This window comes from Juglans microcarpa x Juglans regia, chromosome 3D (assembly GCF_004785595.1).
Source record: "Juglans microcarpa x Juglans regia isolate MS1-56 chromosome 3D, Jm3101_v1.0, whole genome shotgun sequence".
NCBI classification, from domain to species: domain Eukaryota; kingdom Viridiplantae; phylum Streptophyta; class Magnoliopsida; order Fagales; family Juglandaceae; genus Juglans; species Juglans microcarpa x Juglans regia.
The window spans coordinates 32,441,883-32,461,986 of NC_054598.1; the positions used below are offsets into that span (position 1 = coordinate 32,441,883).

At 32.6% G+C, this 20,104-nt stretch overlaps 2 protein-coding genes across 3 annotated transcripts; both read left to right on the forward strand.

The window, feature by feature from the left end:
• Positions 1-509: 509 nt before the first annotated feature.
• LOC121255939 (prohibitin-1, mitochondrial) lies at positions 510-5,846 on the forward strand. 2 transcript variants are annotated; one of them, XM_041156507.1, is made up of 6 exons: positions 510-653; positions 1,312-1,500; positions 1,680-1,796; positions 4,039-4,209; positions 4,555-4,767; positions 5,391-5,846. In XM_041156507.1, exons 2-6 carry the CDS (start codon positions 1,324-1,326, stop codon positions 5,583-5,585), a joined length of 873 nt encoding a protein of 290 aa, XP_041012441.1. In that variant the 5' UTR covers positions 510-653; positions 1,312-1,323; the 3' UTR covers positions 5,586-5,846. The 2 variants fall into 2 exon arrangements, with proteins under 2 accessions (XP_041012441.1, XP_041012440.1); XM_041156506.1 differs by lacking the exon at positions 510-653 and adding an exon at positions 757-776.
• Positions 5,847-7,439: 1,593 nt separating this feature from the next.
• LOC121255227 lies at positions 7,440-9,912 on the forward strand. The gene is made up of 5 exons (XM_041155504.1): positions 7,440-7,446; positions 7,803-8,002; positions 8,109-8,312; positions 8,667-8,882; positions 9,242-9,912. Exons 1-5 carry the CDS (start codon positions 7,440-7,442, stop codon positions 9,467-9,469), a joined length of 855 nt encoding a protein of 284 aa, XP_041011438.1. The 3' UTR covers positions 9,470-9,912.
• Positions 9,913-20,104: the final 10,192 nt, after the last annotated feature.

Below are 20,104 nucleotides of genomic sequence, written 5' to 3' on the forward strand. Positions count from 1 at the left end.
GATAAAAGTGTTTTGAGATGGATTTTTTATTGATATTTATGAAAATAAATAGGTAATATTTACGACATTTGTTTTTGGGGATTTCTGACTCTTTTTTTTTTTTTTTGTGTTTTTCTATCATGAAAAGTGAAAACTAAGGCAAATGATTTAATAAATAATTAAGAGACGAAAAATTGGTTTGGGGTTTCAATTTTCAAAAAAAAGAAAAAAAAACTTGGGTTGAAATTAAAATATATATATATATTCTAAGATTTTTTTTACTTCCTAAAGCAAACACACAAACTTAGGTAAATGATTCTTATTCTATTTTTGATATATTAGAACGGTCGGTTATTTAAAAAAAATATATATATCTGAAATATTTTTTTTTTTTGTTTAAAAAATAAATGTCAAAATGAAGATAGTTTTTATAAATTTCGGTATAACAAAAATTTTAAATATTTGTGGGCTTACAAATTTTCTCCGACGTAAATGGGCTTTAGCCCAAATTAAATTGTCCAATAAAAATGTCCGTGGACCTAACGTCAGGTTCAATCCTAGGGTTTTACACATATCTTTGCGGATCCCTCTCTCTCGTGAGCTATAAACCCTTTCTACCGCTTTCCTTCCTGTACATGCTCAAAGACTAAGCCCTCCCCGTCGGGAAGTACAAGGTATCGGAAGCTTAACTTTTGCATTTTTTTTTCAAATCAGAGTTTTCTTTTTTTCAATTTTTCATAGTTGGTTGCCTGAGAATGGAGTGAGACTCTGAAGTTTTGTTCTTACATATGAATATGGTACGGTTTACTTGCATTGGTTTTCCATTTTTTGAAAGTGAGAAGAATAATCGATTTTATGATCTTTTGATTTTATCCTAACATGTTTATTCGATTTACTTTCTTCGAGTATAATGGTTGCTTATGATTTTTTCCCACCTTCCCTTCGCATCAATACTCTCATCCTCTTTATTCGTTTGGAATAAAAGAATGACGGTTTTCCTTAAATTGGAGGATTGCTTACTCCATAGTTTAATTTAGTTTGTTGTATCTTCTAGTTGAAGGATATATTGTGTTTCTAATTAATTAGGGTTTCCTGCTTATAAAAAAAGAATTGTTAAATTAACATGATTTCCTTCCTAGTAGGTCATGTTGCATATCAGGGACGTATCTCCCCTTTTTTACTTCCTTGTTCCCATTCTCTTTCTGTATGGTTTGCAGCTGCGAATTTCTGCTTCGTGTGTATAATGGGTGGCATGATTAATACATTTTTTTTTTTTAGTTTCCCTGCTTGTGACACAAACAGCCACATTGACATTTTATTGTCCATTCTCAGCATTTTCACAAAATGAATTTGAACAACGTTAAAGTTCCGAAGATGCCTAGTGGTGGTGCAGCTTCTACTTTGCTTAGGCTAGGAGTTATTGGTGCATTAGGTTTGTATGGTGCTGGCAACAGTCTCTACAATGTTGAGGGAGGGCATCGAGCCATCGTGTTCAACCGTTTAGTTGGTGTCAGAGACCAGGTTATTGTTTTGCCTTAAATTCTTATAAAATTTGTAAAAGGTTATTAGGTTATCTTCTTAATGGTTTTTCTTGTATGCTTCTTCTTCTAACACACCTAATATTTAAAATCTTACGTTCCTGCCATCTCCACATTTGTATGCTTCTCATCATCTGTTCATTAATGGTTTTGAGTGTGCAGGTCTATGCTGAAGGGACACACTTTATGATTCCATGGTTTGATAGGCCAGTAATCTATGATGTCCGTGCAAAACCCCATCTAGTGGAGAGTACTTCTGGGAGCCGTGACCTCCAGATGGTAAATTCCCTTCTTGCTGCTGCTTCAGAAAATTGACACAATTATGTTGTTTAAATGTGGTTGCATTCAAAATCTAAGGAACCAACAGAGATTGAAAGTGGTGAGATGTACCAAAATATATAGGCGTTTTCTTTGGACATTGTTTTAATAAGGATCAAACTCTTTTCTAAGGAAACAATCGAGATTGAGGGCCGGTTTGAATAGTGAGATGAGATGAGATGAGATGAGTTGAGATGGTTTGTGAATAGTATTGAGATTATTAGTTGAAATTAGATGAGATGAGGTGAGATCTCACCTCTATATCCAAACGGGCCCTGAAAGGGGTAAGATGTTCCAAAATATATTAGAATACTTTCTTTGGATAATTTTTTTTATTGAGGAACAATTTTTTGCTGGAAAGTACCACATATACTCATTAGGTGTCAGCTGCTATGTTGATGATTTATTGCCGTGAATGTACTTTATTCAATCTCAAATAATGTGGCATCCAAATACATGAGGACTATAAAATAGATACGTCTGATTTCTTGCCACTTGATTAATGATCACTGGATAATCCTATGAATATCTCATCATGTTGTTTTTGCTGTTTTTTTATCGTAAATAAAGTTTTGCTATATATATACAAGTAAAACAGCTAAAAGAATGAGTGCAAAGAGCCTTTGAAGACATATTTACTAGCCCAACACCAACTCCAATCAAAGCAGAGTTGGAGCAACTCTGACCTCGATCAGAAAACGTTGGAGAGCAGGTTTAGCAACAGATATTTTGCACAACCCTAGTAACATTGTTACGTTTTAAATGGATTTAGCATGTTTTTATTAATTTAATTATTAGTTGTCCTTTATGTTTAACTGTTGTTTTTAATTTAAACGTAAAATTAATATGCTGGTCCTCCTGTATGTTGAAGAGACACTTTTGCATGTGGACTTGACTTTTAGAGTGCACCAAGCCATTGCTGAAACTCCTGCACCTTCAATGTTTGAAATCTTATCACCACCCTCCTCTATCACCTTTAGGAAACTAACTAGTCTATAAAATGTGTGCTTGGAAGTCTTGAGATTTTGTGATACTTTTAATCTTAGTTTTATCTCTTGTTTTCTTTGTTCTTCTTGTTTTTCTGTATTCACATACTGACTTCAGCAGAAATCCTTGAGTCTAAATGATAGGAGATAGTAGTGGCAATTGCTAATCCCTTTGGTCATGCTTAAACAATTCAACACTTGACAGCTGGTCCTCATTTGACTGCACTATTGTTTGGTGTTTTGTTGTAAGAACACAAGGAAAGGCTAGGCTACATGTTGGCTTATTCTCCAAATGACTAATCAATATTGTAATTGGAGCTTTAATATATATATATATAGATATATATAATATTTTTACTTATAAAAAAAAGATATTGTAATTCTTGCTATTTAGAATTTTATAAAATATAATTCTCTTTAGTAGGTAATCAATATGGGACTTGTCACTCAGTGGACGTCTATCATACTCATTCATGTCTATTGCACTCCGCCTACCTCATGTTGGACGAGGACTTTAGAAACTCCCATACTCAAATCTCTATAGTTCTTGTTAGGACCTATGTTGCATTGAGTGCCTAATGCTGCATGGTGTTACTAAACTAGCTCTAATGCATTTGTATTGACCCGAGGAAAGTCCAATCCACATCTAAACTTACACTCCATAAATATTGTCAAGTTCGTAGTCAGAACTCCATAGAATCATCATAAAGCCTAGTTACACCTAGTAAGTAACCAATGTGAGTTTTGATACTCAATGCACCTTTACCATTACATATTCACCTCTATCATGCCTCATCCACCCAATGTGGGACTTTGGGGCGTTACACTAGTCCTCTAGCATCTAGTCTTATGGGTTCAAAAAATATTCCGGGCCCTTATTTCTCATCTCCTTTTCATCCTTGCAACTGTTATAGTGTGGGGCTTTGTGCTGTATTTTTAAGTTGAAACAGTTCTGTACCCATGCTTAGATGTATGGTGAAGGTTTCACACTAATAGACGTGTGAAGGTTATTAGTGTTTGGGCATATTATTTGAGTTTAGAATTCATTTTTCATGCTTCTAGAGGTAGAATACGGTATCAGATTTTTAATTCTGTGCATCAGGGGTGGGTCCGAAGGGCCCTGCCTTGGAGAGGTTCCCCGACATAAAAAAAAAAAAATAAATAAAATATAAAAAAAATCCTGAATATTATGTGTAAATTTTGACTTTGATGTACAGGTTAAAATTGGGCTTCGAGTTCTTACCCGTCCTGTGCCAGACCAGTTACCAACAATTTATCGAAGCCTTGGTGAGAATTATAACGAAAGGGTCCTGCCTTCAATTATTCATGAAACTTTGAAAGCTGTTGTTGCTCAGTATAATGCCAGCCAACTTATTACTCAGAGAGAGGTGAATGCCGAGGCTTATTCTTCTTTAAAGTTCTAATTTCAAATTGATCTAATGATTTTGGATTGCTATAAAATAGACCCTTTGGTTTCATGGCCTTTTATCATGAAGCTCATTGGGTCAGGGATACTGTTATTGGGATTTTCTACCTTTGTTTTCTTGAGATTAGTGTATTGTTTCCCATTATTTGATTGGTCCTGCTCTGTACTTCAATTTTGTTTCCTTTCCTTCATGATCCCTAGAATATTTTCATACTTCAAATTGCAGTATATTAAATAAGGATGGGCTCTAATGATGGATGTAACTTGCAAGCTTCATAGGCTGATGATTGGCCCTCTATTTTTGTAGGCTGTCAGCAGGAATATTCGTGAAATTTTGACTGAAAGAGCAGCCAATTTCAATATTGCGTTGGATGATGTGTCAATCACAAGCTTAACTTTTGGGAAGGAGTTTACAGCTGCAATTGAAGCCAAACAGGTAGCTGCACAAGAAGCTGAGAGAGCTAAATTTATTGTCGAAAAAGCCGAACAAGACAAGAAAAGTGCTGTTATCAGAGCACAGGTGAGATGGAAGGGATGTGAAAGTTTAGATACTGCCTTGAATTTGGTGCAAGATGCCGCATGTCTTTATTTTCTAAGTCTCTATCATATGTCATAGAGAATGCTGGTCAATGATCTAATAGTTTGATCTCCTCTCCTGATGTCATTGTAGTGAACGGGTTTAGAATATTGGAAAACCATTGGATCATGTTTACACCATCTTCCTTGATCAAAAGCTAGTCATACTGATTATTGGCTTATTTTTGTGCATTTAGAGGTTAACAGATGCTTTAGTGAGATTTTATTGTCATGTAACAGATGCTTGAGGCTCATAGAAGTTGCTAGGAAATTCTTAAAAGCCGTGAATAATTCTTGTTTAGCATATTGCTGTATGTTGTATACTTCTTGTGTACTTCATGCCTTTTGCATTTCCTAATAAATTCTTTGATTATATGTTGAAACAAATCTTCTCACACTGTTATATTCATTTAATGAAAGAACAATATTTTTTTATAAGCATAATGAAAGAACAAGATAATCATCCAATGATTATATTTGCATCCGTAGTTGCTTCTGATTTGTTAAATTTAAGTTTCTTTCATTTGAAGGTCACTTTTGTTTAACTTTTTCCCCTCTGGTTGCCAGGGTGAGGCCAAGAGTGCACAGCTCATCGGTCAAGCAATTGCCAATAATCCAGCATTCATCACTCTCAGGAAGATTGAAGCTGCCAGAGAAATTGCACATACCGTCTCGAATTCAGCCAACAAAGTTTTCTTGAGTTCAGATGATTTGTTGCTGAACCTTCAGGATATGAATTTGGAGCCTACTGGGAAGAAATAAATATAACAAGTCGGAGATTACAGTGCCTTTTTTCATTTTGTTTATCAACTCTTCCATTGCAGTGATATTGTCAAAACCGAGCATTGGAAATTTAAATGGATAATTTGTCTATTTGAAACCAAGGAGATTTAAGGTGGCTTATCAAATTACTGTCACTGGAAAAAGCCAACTTCTCCAATGTGAGACTGCTGCATTCATTTTTGTTTAGTAACTGTTCAATTGATAATGATGGTAAGTACTACTACTACTGTCATTGGAGAATTACTTCATCTTTATCTCAGTATACCTTTTTTAAGGAAGGCTAGTATTATTAAATTTCACTCATTTCTGGTTTTATTTATGAATGATTTACATTGAATGTGTGCGTGAATTGTCAATCCAGATTTACTACGCATCAGTCACTATTCATTCTCACACTCCACACCTATAGTTTTTTTTATAGGGTGTGGGGGTGTTTTTTATAGGGTATGGAGGTGCTTTTTATAAGGTGTGAGATGGTGAATAGTGAAGAATTGCTCTTGTCAATTAGTTCTTATTAACTGTCTTGTTTGTTTCCCTTTTTCTAAAGGTATGTGGATCAGTGGGTGGATCTACAAAATAATCATGAAATCAAGTTGTTGGACAAGTTATATGGCTTTCTGGCCTTTTGGCATAAAATGGAATCAATCATATAATGAAAGTTGTTGGAGAAAGTAAAGGTTGGAATAGAATTTTTGGTTGGGATTCCATCCATCCCCACGTCAAAAGGGTTGGAGCCAGCCCTCCCTCCCTCATCCCTATAAAAGCAGGCAAGAAAGAGGTTATTTTCAATATAGAATATTATTTTCGATATTTAGTAAATTTACATGATATAAGAGAATTTCTCTGTTTCTAAAGTTTTAACTGCTACACTTTAATTGCTACATTTTTTGGTTCATCAAATAAGCACAAGAAATAAAATAAATAAATATAGATTCTGGCCTCCTAAAAGGAGTAGATCGAATTTGCCAATCTTTATAAGAAGTAAAGCAATCAGTTGCAGCCATCCAATCAAAAAGTAAAAGGTATTATTGCTATAAGCATGATATTAGGTAGAGGCTTGCCCCTAAAGTAGGGGGTGGAGATGATAGCCAAAGAAAAAATGACTATAAAGAATTTTATGTATCAGTCGTTATTTATTTTCACATTTTATATTTATAATTTTTTTTTATAAGATGTGGAGTGTGGAATAGTGAATAATAGCTAATGCATAGAATCTTTCAATAAATAAAAAAGAAAAATTAATTTAAAGAATGATGGATAGTATCCCATCAATAAAATTGATTGAAAGTGAGATAAAATATAGTATATAGCATAACTCATTCTTACTTAATATATATATATATATATATATATATATATCAAGTTAAAAAGCTTAGTTTGTTACAAAGTGGATTCTCTTTTCATTTTCTTATTTATTTTCATATTTATTTTAATTACAAACAGGAGGAGGGAGAAAAGGAGAAATGATCAAAATACATTCTAAAATATTGTTGGAAGTGACATTTCCAAAAAAAAAAAAAAATCTGTAATATGTAAGATTGCCTTGCAAAAATGTTTCCTTCTTCCCTATTACAAAATCTATTTGTATCGATTATTTCTATGTTGATAATAAATTCTTAAAAGATTATTCTATTTGGACTTTGGATTTTACATGATGAATACTATAGAATCTAGATTACTTCTAATTTTTCTAACTTTATTGTAAAGAGAATGTAGATTCCTTTAAAAGTAATGATTTTTGTTTTAATCTATATGTAAAATCTTTAATTTAAATGATCAAAACTATCATTGGTAATTTCAAACCAAGGTCCGAACTTCCACACGACCTCACCCATGAGAGGTAAAATCTTAGAACAGAACAGTCCAAAACATGCTCCTTGTTGGGTTTCCTTTTACGTGACTGACTCATCAACTTTCCAACGTGTCAAGTTGGTTACCTCCCAAGTGTCAATCCTAGAAACAATATATATATATATATTCCAACCTACTCGGTCCAAAAAAAAAAAGATATGAAAAAAAGAAAAGAATAATTAATATTCCAAAGTAGAAAAGTAAACACCAAAAATGAAAATAAAAAACAAAGTGAGTTCCTTGAAATAAACGCAAACCCCATCAAAATAAATAAGTAAATAAATTCCCATTTTGGTTTTTGGTTCGGAGAGAGGTTCGGTTGTGGACTTTTAAGCCTAAGATAAGCACATTCCACACCTCCATCCCTAACCCATCCCACCCCATCCACTACCCACCACTACAAAAAGTGTCCCACTTCTCTTTCCTTCCTTTCTCTGAAGAAAAGTATACAGAGAAAAAGCTCTTTTTTTCTGCCTCCAAAACTGGCCATAGATGATCAAGAACCCAACATAAGAGATATCAGACCCAAAAGCAGAAGAATCATGGTTAGCTCTACACTTCTCACATTTATCTTTGTTGTATATTTAACACTCTCTCTCTCTCTCTCTCTCTCTCTCTCTCTTCACATGTATTTGGTTCTTTTTGGTGTAGGGAGGAGGAGTTTTAGTTGATGATGATGAAGAAAACAAGTGGCCGCCATGGCTGCAGCCTCTTCTCCAAACAAGCTTCTTTGTTCATTGCAAGATTCACGCAGATTCTCACAAGAGTGAATGCAATATGTACTGCCTGGACTGCATGAATGGAGCCCTTTGTTCTCTTTGCCTGACTTCTCATAGAGACCACAGGGCAATTCAGGTAGATTCTACAAGTCATCATGTCTCTCTTCTCCTCTTAACAAAAATTGTATATTGAAAAGGTTTATAGATTTCATGAATGGGGTGAATTTATAATCCCAGCACACTACATTGTCAAAACCTATCTTCGTGTTCATAGCCCTCAAAAATCACATGAATACATGGATATTATCAATTTTACCAACCACATCATGTGGCCTTTATTTTCCCAAGTGTCTTTTTTTTTTTCTTTTTTTTTTTTTTTTGGGTATTTTTGTTTTCCTTTCCTTCCTTTTGTTTTTGTAGTTTAAAGAGTAGTAGAGCACTTGAGATGAGAAACTAAATTTGTGATGGATTCTGCTGCTGAGTTTTGCAGATACGGAGGTCGTCATATCATGATGTGATAAGGGTGTCTGAGATTCAGAAATATTTGGACATCACAGGAGTCCAGACATACATAATAAACAGTGCCAGGATTGTGTTCTTGAATGAGAGGCCTCAGCCTAGGCCTGGTAAAGGTGTCACCAATACCTGCCAAGTCTGCGAGCGCAGCCTCCTTGATTCCTTCAGTTTCTGCTCCCTTGGCTGCAAGGTATTTCACAATTACTGCAACTCTTTCTCATTCCTTTTTACCTAATTTCTGAGAGTTCTTTTGGTGGGCCCTGGGAATCTCTTTCTGTATTCTTTCCTTTGTTATCCCAATTAGTAACCATTAATCTTATTTCCATATTCTTCCAAAGAATTCAAATGGGTTTTCCTTCTATCATGACATCTCTTTTTGGTGAATCAGTTATCTTCATATATGCATGAATTGAGCATTGATTTCTTGGGTTTTTGTGTTAGGTGGGAATTTAATGGAATGATCAGAGAGAGAGAGAGAGAGAGAGAGAACACACAGAGATCAGAATCTTGATTATTTTCTCTTTTTATTTCTTGAACAATTTTTTTCAGATTGTTGGGACATCAAAGAGTTTCCGGAAAAAGAAAATGTGCATGGAGACAGAAGGGTCAGACACTGAAGGATCATTGAATGGCATTGGCAATGGGCATGTGAAAAGCAAAGTTCGAAGCTTTACACCATCAACACCACCTCCAACGGCTGCGAGTTACAGAACTGCCAAGAGGAGGAAGGGGGTTCCCCATAGATCTCCAATGGGAGGCCTTATTATAGAATACTAAAGAAAGAAAAAAAAAATAGTGGTTTTTATTTAACAATTATATATATACCTGCAGCCCCAAAACACCACATGATTAATGCCACTGCCTCCTTTAAGTGGCATTAATCTTAGCAATGTTTTATATGCATGTTTACAGCAAAGTTATGCATGACACCTGAGCCTTGTACATGAGGCCGGTGATACAAGTCGTCAATTAAGCTCTATATATGTTGTATATATAGGGGAAAATAATGTTGAAAAATAATGGGAAATTGAGAAAAAAAAAAAAGTGAAAATGTTGGGAATGATATGGAGATGATGATCATCATGATGATAGATGTTTTATCATCTATAGATGTTTGCAGTTTCGATATTTATAAATGTATATAAAAGTTTGTAGAGAGATGATCTAGTTTGTACTGCATGTGATAATCAATGAATAAAATGCTATATATATTATATATATATATATATATATATATATATACGTGTTTCGATATATATATATATTCATGTGGTGGATGAAAAAAAAAAAAAGTAGTTTTTAAACAGCATTAGCATGCATCAAGTTCTTGAGCTCATGGGTTAGTTTACTCTTGATCTGTGATCAGTACTACATATGTGATGTCTATTAATGATCAGTGCTACTGATGATACATGCACTACAAAGCAAGCATGTGAGATGCATGGTTGGTTGAGAAAAGATATCCGACGCGACAGAAAGCGCGAGAAAACCTTGTGATCATCTGATGAGGTGGTGATCAATTTTTACCTTTACGTTACCTGCAAATTTACAGCTTAATTAATGGAATAATAAATTAAGATTTTTGTTTGTAGTTCATATATATATATATATATATATATATAAGGTCCTTTTCATGCATGCAATAATATTGCTCAATAAATTACAATTATATTGAGCTAAATTAATATTTTATGATCACTGCATCAAATATTATTGCACTGTACAAAATATTAAAAAAAAATTACAAGACTTGGAAATTCAGCAATAATGAATGACATTTTAGCTAGCTATCTCCCATGCAAACATGCATGAATGTAGCCAAATCCTGTTAATTAATAATCCACATGATGATGATCTCTTAAATCTTAGGCTGAAATCAGGAATTAATAATAATTGCCAGCTTAATAGTATACTACAAGAAGAACAAGCTTTTGTAATAGATTATTTACGACGATAACGACTATTTGCGACAAAAACAGACTCTTTTTGATAAGAAATAATCATTTTTACTGAAAATAACTGGTCACAAATAACCAGTTTTCTTATATATAGTACTGCATATTGTCAATGCCACATGATTAATATTCCAGTTATTTGTTTTTGTTTTAATTATTTTGAATCAATATTCAATCCAAAAATTAGAAATTATCAAGGTACTGCCTGCATGCATGGATATATAGTAATATGAATATTGAAAAACATTGGCAAAAGAAGATAACCTCAATTATAAGACTCTAGGATGGGATTATCCATCATGAGATTATGCGTTAACGTTGGATATTGTGGGTAACGACAAAAATCATGTTCTCATGATGATCGCTAGCTAGCTATAAGCCAAAATCTCATTTTCCTTGTCGTATATGTAATTTTTTCTTTGGTAAATCATAACCTAAAATGAGAGAGGGGAGATCATATCTATTATTTATATGAATCGAATGTCTCCTTCCACTATTATTTATATGATGTTTGAGTTTATTTATAACTATAATGGCTTAATTCGATAGTGAATGATGTGTTTAGACACTTCATTGCTAGCATTATATGAGTAATGATTAGGGTTGCAACCTGAGCAACCCGTTCAACATTTGAGCCCGATCCGATTTGACCCGTGTTGCTAAGTGTGTCCACCCGACCCGAAGATTCAACCCGTCTTGTTGTTGTTATTGTTGTTGTCTTTTTTTTCCCCTTACCAAGTACACGCCCAAGCCAACTAAAACTGTTTACTGAACCTTACAACACCACCTCTTCGCACTGGTGATTCCTGTCAAGTTTTGTGGAATACTTCACCCAGAGTTGTGAAGGAAAGTAATGGAGAAAAATAGCAGAGAGAGAGAGAGAGAGATCAAGAAGGACCGACGTGATGGAGATTTGCTGCAGAGCTTCACGGCTTCGACAGCACACGGGATCTTTAACTAGAACAACCCTCTGGTTTTTGAGCGGCGGCACACAGGATCTTCAACCAAAACATCCCTCTACTTTCTTACCCAATTGTCGAGTGTTGTAGATAGCCCAGATCTCCTTATTCTGGAATCGTGTCAACAACTTCTTCACCCAGATCTAAAGCTCTAGCCAAGGTTCCGTCTTCTTCGCGCCGATAATTCCACACTTATTCAAACGGTTGGAGTCTGCAAAATGAGAGAAAGTTGAAATGGGTAGAGACATGGACGGAGAGAATCAAAGAGAATGGCAAAGGAAATACTGTGTGCCGTCGAAATCGTGAAGGGGAACAGAGGCGATGGTGAAAGGTATCCTGAGGAAGAGAAGTAGCTAGGATTTCATCTGCAGAGGATAAAAATGTGGGCTTGAGTTTTTAAAGAGGTGGGTCGCCGTGTTGTACGGGTCGAACCCGAACATTAGTTAAAGCCGATTTGTCTGTTCGGGCCGGGTCGGATCGAGTCGGGTTGAGTCAAGTTTCACGGATGGGTCGGGTCAATCGGTTTCTTGCACAGGCCTAGTAATGATACTCCTGCGATCCTAATTTTTTATAATTTTTATCTAATTATGTGTTAAATTGAAGGTATTTATGTAAAGTAATGTTACATTTTCCTTATTATATTTCACTTAATTTGTGAATTTTCTTATTGTTTTCCAAAATGATCTAAGTTATTAGATCATCTAAAGTTATCCGTTGGCCGCCGCAGTGGTACTCGTGCCACTACCAAACTGTTTGCTAAGCCAATCCACTTAACATGACCATGCCACCACAGCCACCACGGCCACCCCACCCCGGCCAATCCCCGTCAAGTGGAGTATTGTACGTAATTAATCTAACTCCATTATTTCTCCCTTATTTGAAGGCCCCTGATTGTTTTGCTCAACTCTCCCTTGAGAGCTACTCGAAAGGATCTGATCAATCTACTTCAATGCAAATACATCATATTGTGGACCTCTTAGTTTCTACCCGATCTAGCTACGGACATAACCACAAACATATATATATATATATATATATATATATATATATATATATATATATGTACTCACAATGAATGGACCATTGCTAAAACAATCCTCTTTACAGTACTGGTCCTCTTCTTCAATATATATATATAGTTTCTTATATATATAGTTTCTTCGATTCATTAAAAACAAATTATAATCAATTAATAAATACTCAATAAATATTACGAGATCTATTTTACATATTTATTTTTTTAATATTAGAATTTGAAAAAAAAAATTATTAGAGATTACTTACCCTAATACAGTATTACAATGATCTGATCATCTGCATATATAAGAAATTAAATTCTCTAAATAGCATACAAAAGTGCATCAAAAAGCATAAAAAGTGGTTTGGGGTGGGGGTGGGGTGGTTTTGGACATGTGTTTTTCTATTCACTATCTTCACACATCACATATCATATGTTATTTTATTTTTTTAAATTAATTAAATTCTTCTACTTATCATTCATATACATCATATTTAGTAAGAAAAAAATTAAAAATTAAAAATAAGTGTAATGTATAGTATGTAATAATGATAAATAGAATTTTTTTTTCGATATATAATAAGAGAGATTTATTATGTATTAATCATTATTTACTTATAAATTTTATATAAAAATACTTTTTATAAAATATAAAAGGTAGAAATATTTTTTATAAAATATTGGATGTAGAGAAACGAATAGTAGCCGAAAATTTTTGAGTGTAAGACTCAACAATTTTTTTCCTTTTTATCTGTGAAAAGAAATGGGCGGTAGAAAAAGAGAAGTACAGATATGGAAGATGAGTCACAGACTTTTGTACTGTCTGGAAGCTCCTGATGTTGACACGTACAGTGTACTTTATCTTCCGCCAATTTTACTGGTAATACCGGTAAAGCTGTGAACCTTTTTAGTTTTTTTTTTTTTTTTTTTTCGATTATTTTCTAATTCACCGGTTGAAAATGTCAGCTTACTATTCTATTATTACTTATTTATTATTTTATTATTTAATTTTTTTTTAACTTTTTAATTTAATTATTAAAAAAATAAATATTAATAAAATTATATTTTTTTTATTTTTTTAATAATTAAAGATGTTAAAAAAATATTTAAAAAAATAATAAAAACTTGAAATAGTAGTAATACACTACCCATCCTAAAATTGCCGGTCGCTTTCTTTCGGGTCTTTTCTTCTGTTTTAATCATGCGCCACGTGTCTCATCATCCCCCAATAATTGTCCTTTTAGGGGCTCTCAGCCGTTCGTTTTGTTGTGCATCTAAACGCATCTTCTGCGCTGTATTTTGTTGAAGACGAATATTTTAATAATGCAGGAAAATGAAAGTTTTCACTTTGAAAAAGGAAATAAATAAATAAATATATATGGGAATCTGTACTAGGATTTTTGTTGGCAGTTGGTGGTGGCCTGTTCGGAGGAAGGACAAGAGCATTAACTGATTTAATTAAAATTTAATGTCATAAATCATATTCAATCAAAAGTGCAATAAGAATTTTTATTGAAAGAATTATAAAATAGATATTATAAATTCAATAACAATTTTTATTAACATATTTATCTATTTGGAAAAAGAATATTATATAGTTTTCGATTTGGACAAGTCAATATTATTATTAAATAGTGACATGTCTAAAAACTCATTTTTTAGATAAATTTATATTATTATTATTATTATTATTAAATAGACATTATAAATTCAATATGAATTATTATCAACATATTCATCTATTTTGACAAAAAAAAAAAATGTGTTGATTTTGGACATGTCATTGTTGCACTTGTATCATAATGAATTATCATATATTTTATAGATCAAATCAAATCAAATCGTGCTATATCAATGATGTAGATGATATGTTTTCTACACCAACTTATAATAAAATGACTCAAATAAAATATTGAGAAAATATGTCATTGTTAGTTTTAGCACTATATATATATATATATATATGAGAAGCACTAGTGGTATAGTTAATAGTTGTTTTCTTCGCCTCTGATATCATAAATTTTGCACTAAAATGGAATTTTTAGGTTGGAATATTTGGGTTTATTTTTTTCTAATTAAATTATCAATAATTGTGTGCATGTAATTAGTAATTACATTTTAAAGTAATTGGTACATTTATTACTTATACTAGAGTTTATTCGATCCCCTAATTTATAATAAGAAATATATATAATTTAATGAGTTTATAATTCTGATTAGGAAGATACGTATATACATGATGAGAGATCGGTGAGAATTAACTAGCAATTAGTGGTGGGTACGATTTACGAAACTCATGGGTCATATATACCAGTTGGGGGCATATTTCCATTAATTTTAAATTGATCATATTATATACATCTAAAATAAGTCTTCTAAGAAGTTTAAATAATCTCTTATTCATATCAATGATTTTGTAGCTAAATTATATTTATTGCCCTCTCTTTAAAAAAACAAAAATCAACAAAAAACAAAACAAAATCGCATTTAGAATTTTTAAATGGAACAATCATGTACTGAAAGTCTTTTGTTGAGTACTAAAACAACTACTACATTTGTTTATTTTTAATAGAAATTTTTCATAGGGAAGTTCGCAAATATTAATTCCTATTAAAAAATTTTATAAAAAATAAGAGTTCTGCTACATACAGTTATTTTTGTATACTTTTTATATATTTTACTAATGTGATTGATCAAAACAGTTATTTTATATTAAAAGAAAGTGATACGACCAATCATATTAGTAGAGTGCGTAAGAAATATATAAAAATGACTGTACATATAATTTTAGATTAACTATTGATAAGCTATATAGATTAATTAGAGTCATAGATCACAAGTTACACGCAAAAATTCAAAAATCGAGTAATATTATATATATATGGCTCAATAATATTGATCAATATATATTCACACGAATTTCAAATGTTGTTTTCAATTATTTTTTTTTTCTCGTATGTGCACTTAGAATTCAGAATTTTTTTTTTTTTGTTGATTTATTGAATATTATTCCTAATATATATATTACGTGGAATTAATAGAAAGGAAAAAATTCCTATTAATGAATGATTTGTTGAAATAAGAGTTGGTCATTTTTGGGGGCAACTTGTCTATATTTATTATTGCTCTTTACCAATGCAAAAAGGTCTACAAGAAACCCCACAAAAAAGTAATGTTGATTAGACTGATGTAAATTATGTCAAGATTAACCTAATGAGCACTGACTTAAATTCACTTTGATATGTGTAACAGCTAGCTAGCTAGCTAGCAAGCAAGAAGCTGCATGGTGCAGTATCCTTATATATAAGCCGCTGAGTACCACCACTCTGTTTTTATAATTTTTTTTTTTTAAATTCATATTTTTTTATTATATTTAAATATTTTAAAAAAATAAAAAAATATATATTAATATATTTAAAATCACTTCATTAATCATTAAATAAAAATTAAAAAAAAAAATCCAAGGAATCAAATAGAGCAATCAAATGTAATAGGCATAGCAGTTTTTTCCTATACATATAATTAGTTGATTAAACAAGAGTAGTTACCATGCAAGAGATCATCAAGGATCAGAACAAAGCCAAAGTCTAATTAAATATATAGGAAGATCTCCAAGGGTTTTCTTCCTGATCATGTTCATGTTGTTGATCATCATGATCATCAACTTGCTGGCCTCTCCTTATCCTTACCCAAATACACAACTTTTTTTTTATTTATTTATGTAGTCATCAATCACTTTAGTGGGATCCTCAGCATTATTATTATCTCTGAGATATGCTGTGTATGTCATCCTATGGATTCTTGGGCAACTGTATTTTGTTCCTTCTCTTTTGGTCCACTTGCTAGCTCCACCATATGGTGAACAATCTAGCTAGCCAGGGCTAATACAAGATATATAATTAGAAGGATGGGGATGGTTGGGGTCCACCTTTGATGAAACTTGCCTAAGCCATGATGTCAATTGAATTCAGCATCCCTCTCAGCATATGATGACTTGTCTAATAATTAATGCTGTGATTATATTTAATGCACATATATAACAATTAAACCCACCCATTATTAATTGATTTAGCTTCGTTTATTTTCACATATTAGATGAGTTGAGGTAAAAATTAAAAATTAAATAAATTATTATTAAAATATATTTTTTTTAATATTATTTTTATTTTGAGATTTACAAAAATAATTGAATTGTTTATTTTATTTTATACAGAAATTTAAAAAAGTTACAATGATTAAATGAGATGAGATTAGATGAAAAGTTTTATAGAAGTGAACGAGGCTTAATTGATCATCTAAAGAATTAAAGATTATTAATTGACTTATTTATTTTAATTGGCTAATCTTTTGTTAGATTACCCACATCACCAACTTGGGTGTCTCTAACGGTCATTTTACATGTGAACCACCAAAATTATGTGAACCCTAGCTAGGATAATGGAAGACCCACCTTTAAAAAAAAAAAAAAAATGATCAATTATGTTTGCATAAAACATTGACACCCATGCCTGTTTCCAACTATAGTGACAAAGAATAAAACCTAATCCTCTCTAGAAAAATAAAATAAAATAAAGCAAAATCCAGGCCATGGATTTTCTTTAATTTTGCCCTCTTTTTTATTTTTTTTTTATTTATTTATTTTTTTTATGAAAGCTCAAGCCTGATCAATGGTCAGAATTGGTAGAAGGTTTTTTTTATTTTTATTTTTATTTTTAGGGCTCCTCAAGAATCAAGATGTGTGTGTGGTGTAGATTGTAGAACAGAGACCAGTCTAGTGGCTGGCCTCGTTGAATTGAAGTATGCTTGAATCACTTGACCGCTCTGACAATTATAATGTTCATAGTCATATAATGTTAATCATTCAATGAGTAGAAAATAAAAATCTCCCCTTTACTTTTTTTTTTTTTTCTTTTTCTTCTTGATAATTAACTTCTTTTGCCGACCACTAATTCTGCTTTAGAAATTATCTTCTCCCTTGGAAGAAAAATATCTCAAAATAATAATAACAATAATACTAATTTTATTATTCAAAATTAGGACTATAAATATATTAAGTCAATATCTACAAAGAATTCCTTGTAATTTGGCTGGCCTAGCTGATGGTATTTCTTCTTCTTTTACTGAGAGTTTAGGTTTAATTAACCTGTGTTAGGTGTGCATTTTGTGAAATATTTTATGAGAATAATGGAGTGCAGACTGAGTACTATATCTATCGATTGTAGATTTTTTTTAAAAAAGGGGCCATATATATATATATTATGAAAGAAAAATTCTTATCATCAGTCACTATTCACCATCTCACACCCCAGACCCTATGAAAAAGTTATAAGTGTGAGGTGTGAGTGTGAATAGTAATTAATGCATAGCATTCCTCATTTTGAAAATATTGTCGTCCTACTAGTATTGGTATGTAGTCTTTGGTAGTTAAAATAAAATGGGATAAGAAGCTTGTGAATTCATTTCCATGATATATGGTTTTGGTCAAGTTTTTGGCTCTACCCAATGATAATGAAATTAGAATAAAATAGTTTGTGTTTTTTCCTACTTTGAAAACACAGGAAAGAACTGTGTCCTAACGCTAACATGCCCTACACATAATTGATTGATACCAAACAAATTAAGCTATATAAACAATTGGTGACGGCTATACATATATATATATACATACATATATATATATATATATATATAGTTAGGTGTGTCTTGATGTGTATTTTATTGGTGAACATTATAGAAATTGATTTTACCAAATATTAGAGATTGCTTCCTTCAAATTTTAAATGAAATCTGGTCCTCCTTATGCACATATGCAAGGCCTCAAGCAATGAGAAATGAAAGAGATCACCATGAATATATTCAACCAGCTTGGGAGCAGCAGAAGGCAGGGCATTTATATTGTCATTTTGAACTCTCTATGCACATGAAAAACCTGTCCAAAATATCAAACAAACACCCAAAATCCAGGCTTTAAGGTTTTGAGTATTCAATAAAGCTATCTTATTTTCGTTTCTCCAAATTGGCTCAATTATGAAGGACCCAATTGGATCCTAATCAGTTCCTACTCCAGTGAGACTATGAGGGTGTATGTCTAAATATTCAGAAGACAACTTGCATTAGCGTGTGTTGGTAGTGGGTAAATCCCATGACCAAGTAGTGTCCATATGGGCGGCAAAGTTATTTGTTAACTCCCCACCATTATCACAACTCTAGAGAAGTTATTTAATTTCCACAAATTTAGGGAAGTTAATTAACTTTCAAGAGTGAAGACTCTTTAAATAAGAGTACGTACATTAAGTGTTAAGAAAATTAAGTCCTGAAAAAGAAAAAAACTCTCCCCTCTCTCTCTTCATTTTCCTAGAGAAATCATCTAGATCTCCTGATCTTAAAGCGTGAAATTTTCTAGAAGACTCTAGTAACCTCCTAAACGACGTAAAAGTGCAAACAACAAAGTGACGTGAGCTGTAAGACGAGCAAAAATCTGACCTTATGAAAATTTCATTCTTTGAAATAAGTTGATTTAACTTTTTTTAACAGCGTGAATGGAAATAATACCATTTTTAAGGGAATATGTGCATGTTGTATATAACCTCCTATTCATTATAAATGAGGTCCTTAATATTTGGGACCATTGAGGCGGGCATATAGAGGTGGCATGCAACATCCCCAACTTTCAATTGGTTTTCCTTTTTCCCAGGCAAAATGGTTTTGCCGAACTTCTTCACCCATATTAATGGAGAGAACATCATCTCTTAACGGCTTGGTATTTATGTTTAATGGCATTTTATTTTAACTGCATACTTATTTCTCTCCATCATGCCAAAACTCAAGTTTACCAAACATATATATGAAATCTTGGTCTTCGTTTCTCGAGGAAAGTAACTACAGATTACGATAAGATTTGAAAGAATAAACTGTCAGACTGGGACACTCTCGGGTGAATAGCTGAGAGAGAGAGAGAGAGCATTGTCTTCAAAATCGGCTAATAAATCTAGTCTGAGAAATTTTCTTTGCACCTAGAAGGACAACAGCAAGGTAGTTTTCTTGGAAGACAAACAACCAATGCTGCTGCTATCTGCAGAAGGTAGCAGTTGTGGCTGGTTCCAATTCCAACAACAAAAAATGAATCTATTAGATGAACATATATGTGTTCGGCCATAACACGACACAAGGGAGATATGTCCCTCATCCAACGGTTCTAGTTCTAATTACTCAAGCCGTGCCCATCAAAATACATCTTATCATCATCAAATAACCAATCAGAGCCAGAAGAAATGTAGAGGATTTGCTTTGAACCATATAATATGTTTTCCCAAGTTGGCAAAAACAGTTTGATTCGATGATGTTCCAATCCTGAAATGACATGTAATTCATTTTCATAATTCCTTGAGTCAAAATGACTTGGGAGTTCATTACTTGGTAGGGTCTGTCACCTCCATAAATTAAGCCTAGGCAAAAAGGAAGGAAGATAGATAAACACCCA

Bases quoted from the DNA above. Each gene is read 5' to 3' on its own strand.
- LOC121255939 (XM_041156506.1), top strand. The intron at 4,210-4,554 runs GTGAATGCCGAG...CTATTTTTGTAG, and splicing joins AACTTATTACTCAGAGAGAG to GCTGTCAGCAGGAATATTCG. The intron at 4,768-5,390 runs GTGAGATGGAAG...TCTGGTTGCCAG, and splicing joins GTGCTGTTATCAGAGCACAG to GGTGAGGCCAAGAGTGCACA.
- LOC121255227 (XM_041155504.1), top strand. The intron at 8,313-8,666 runs GTAGATTCTACA...TGAGTTTTGCAG, and splicing joins GAGACCACAGGGCAATTCAG to ATACGGAGGTCGTCATATCA. The intron at 8,883-9,241 runs GTATTTCACAAT...AATTTTTTTCAG, and splicing joins TCTGCTCCCTTGGCTGCAAG to ATTGTTGGGACATCAAAGAG.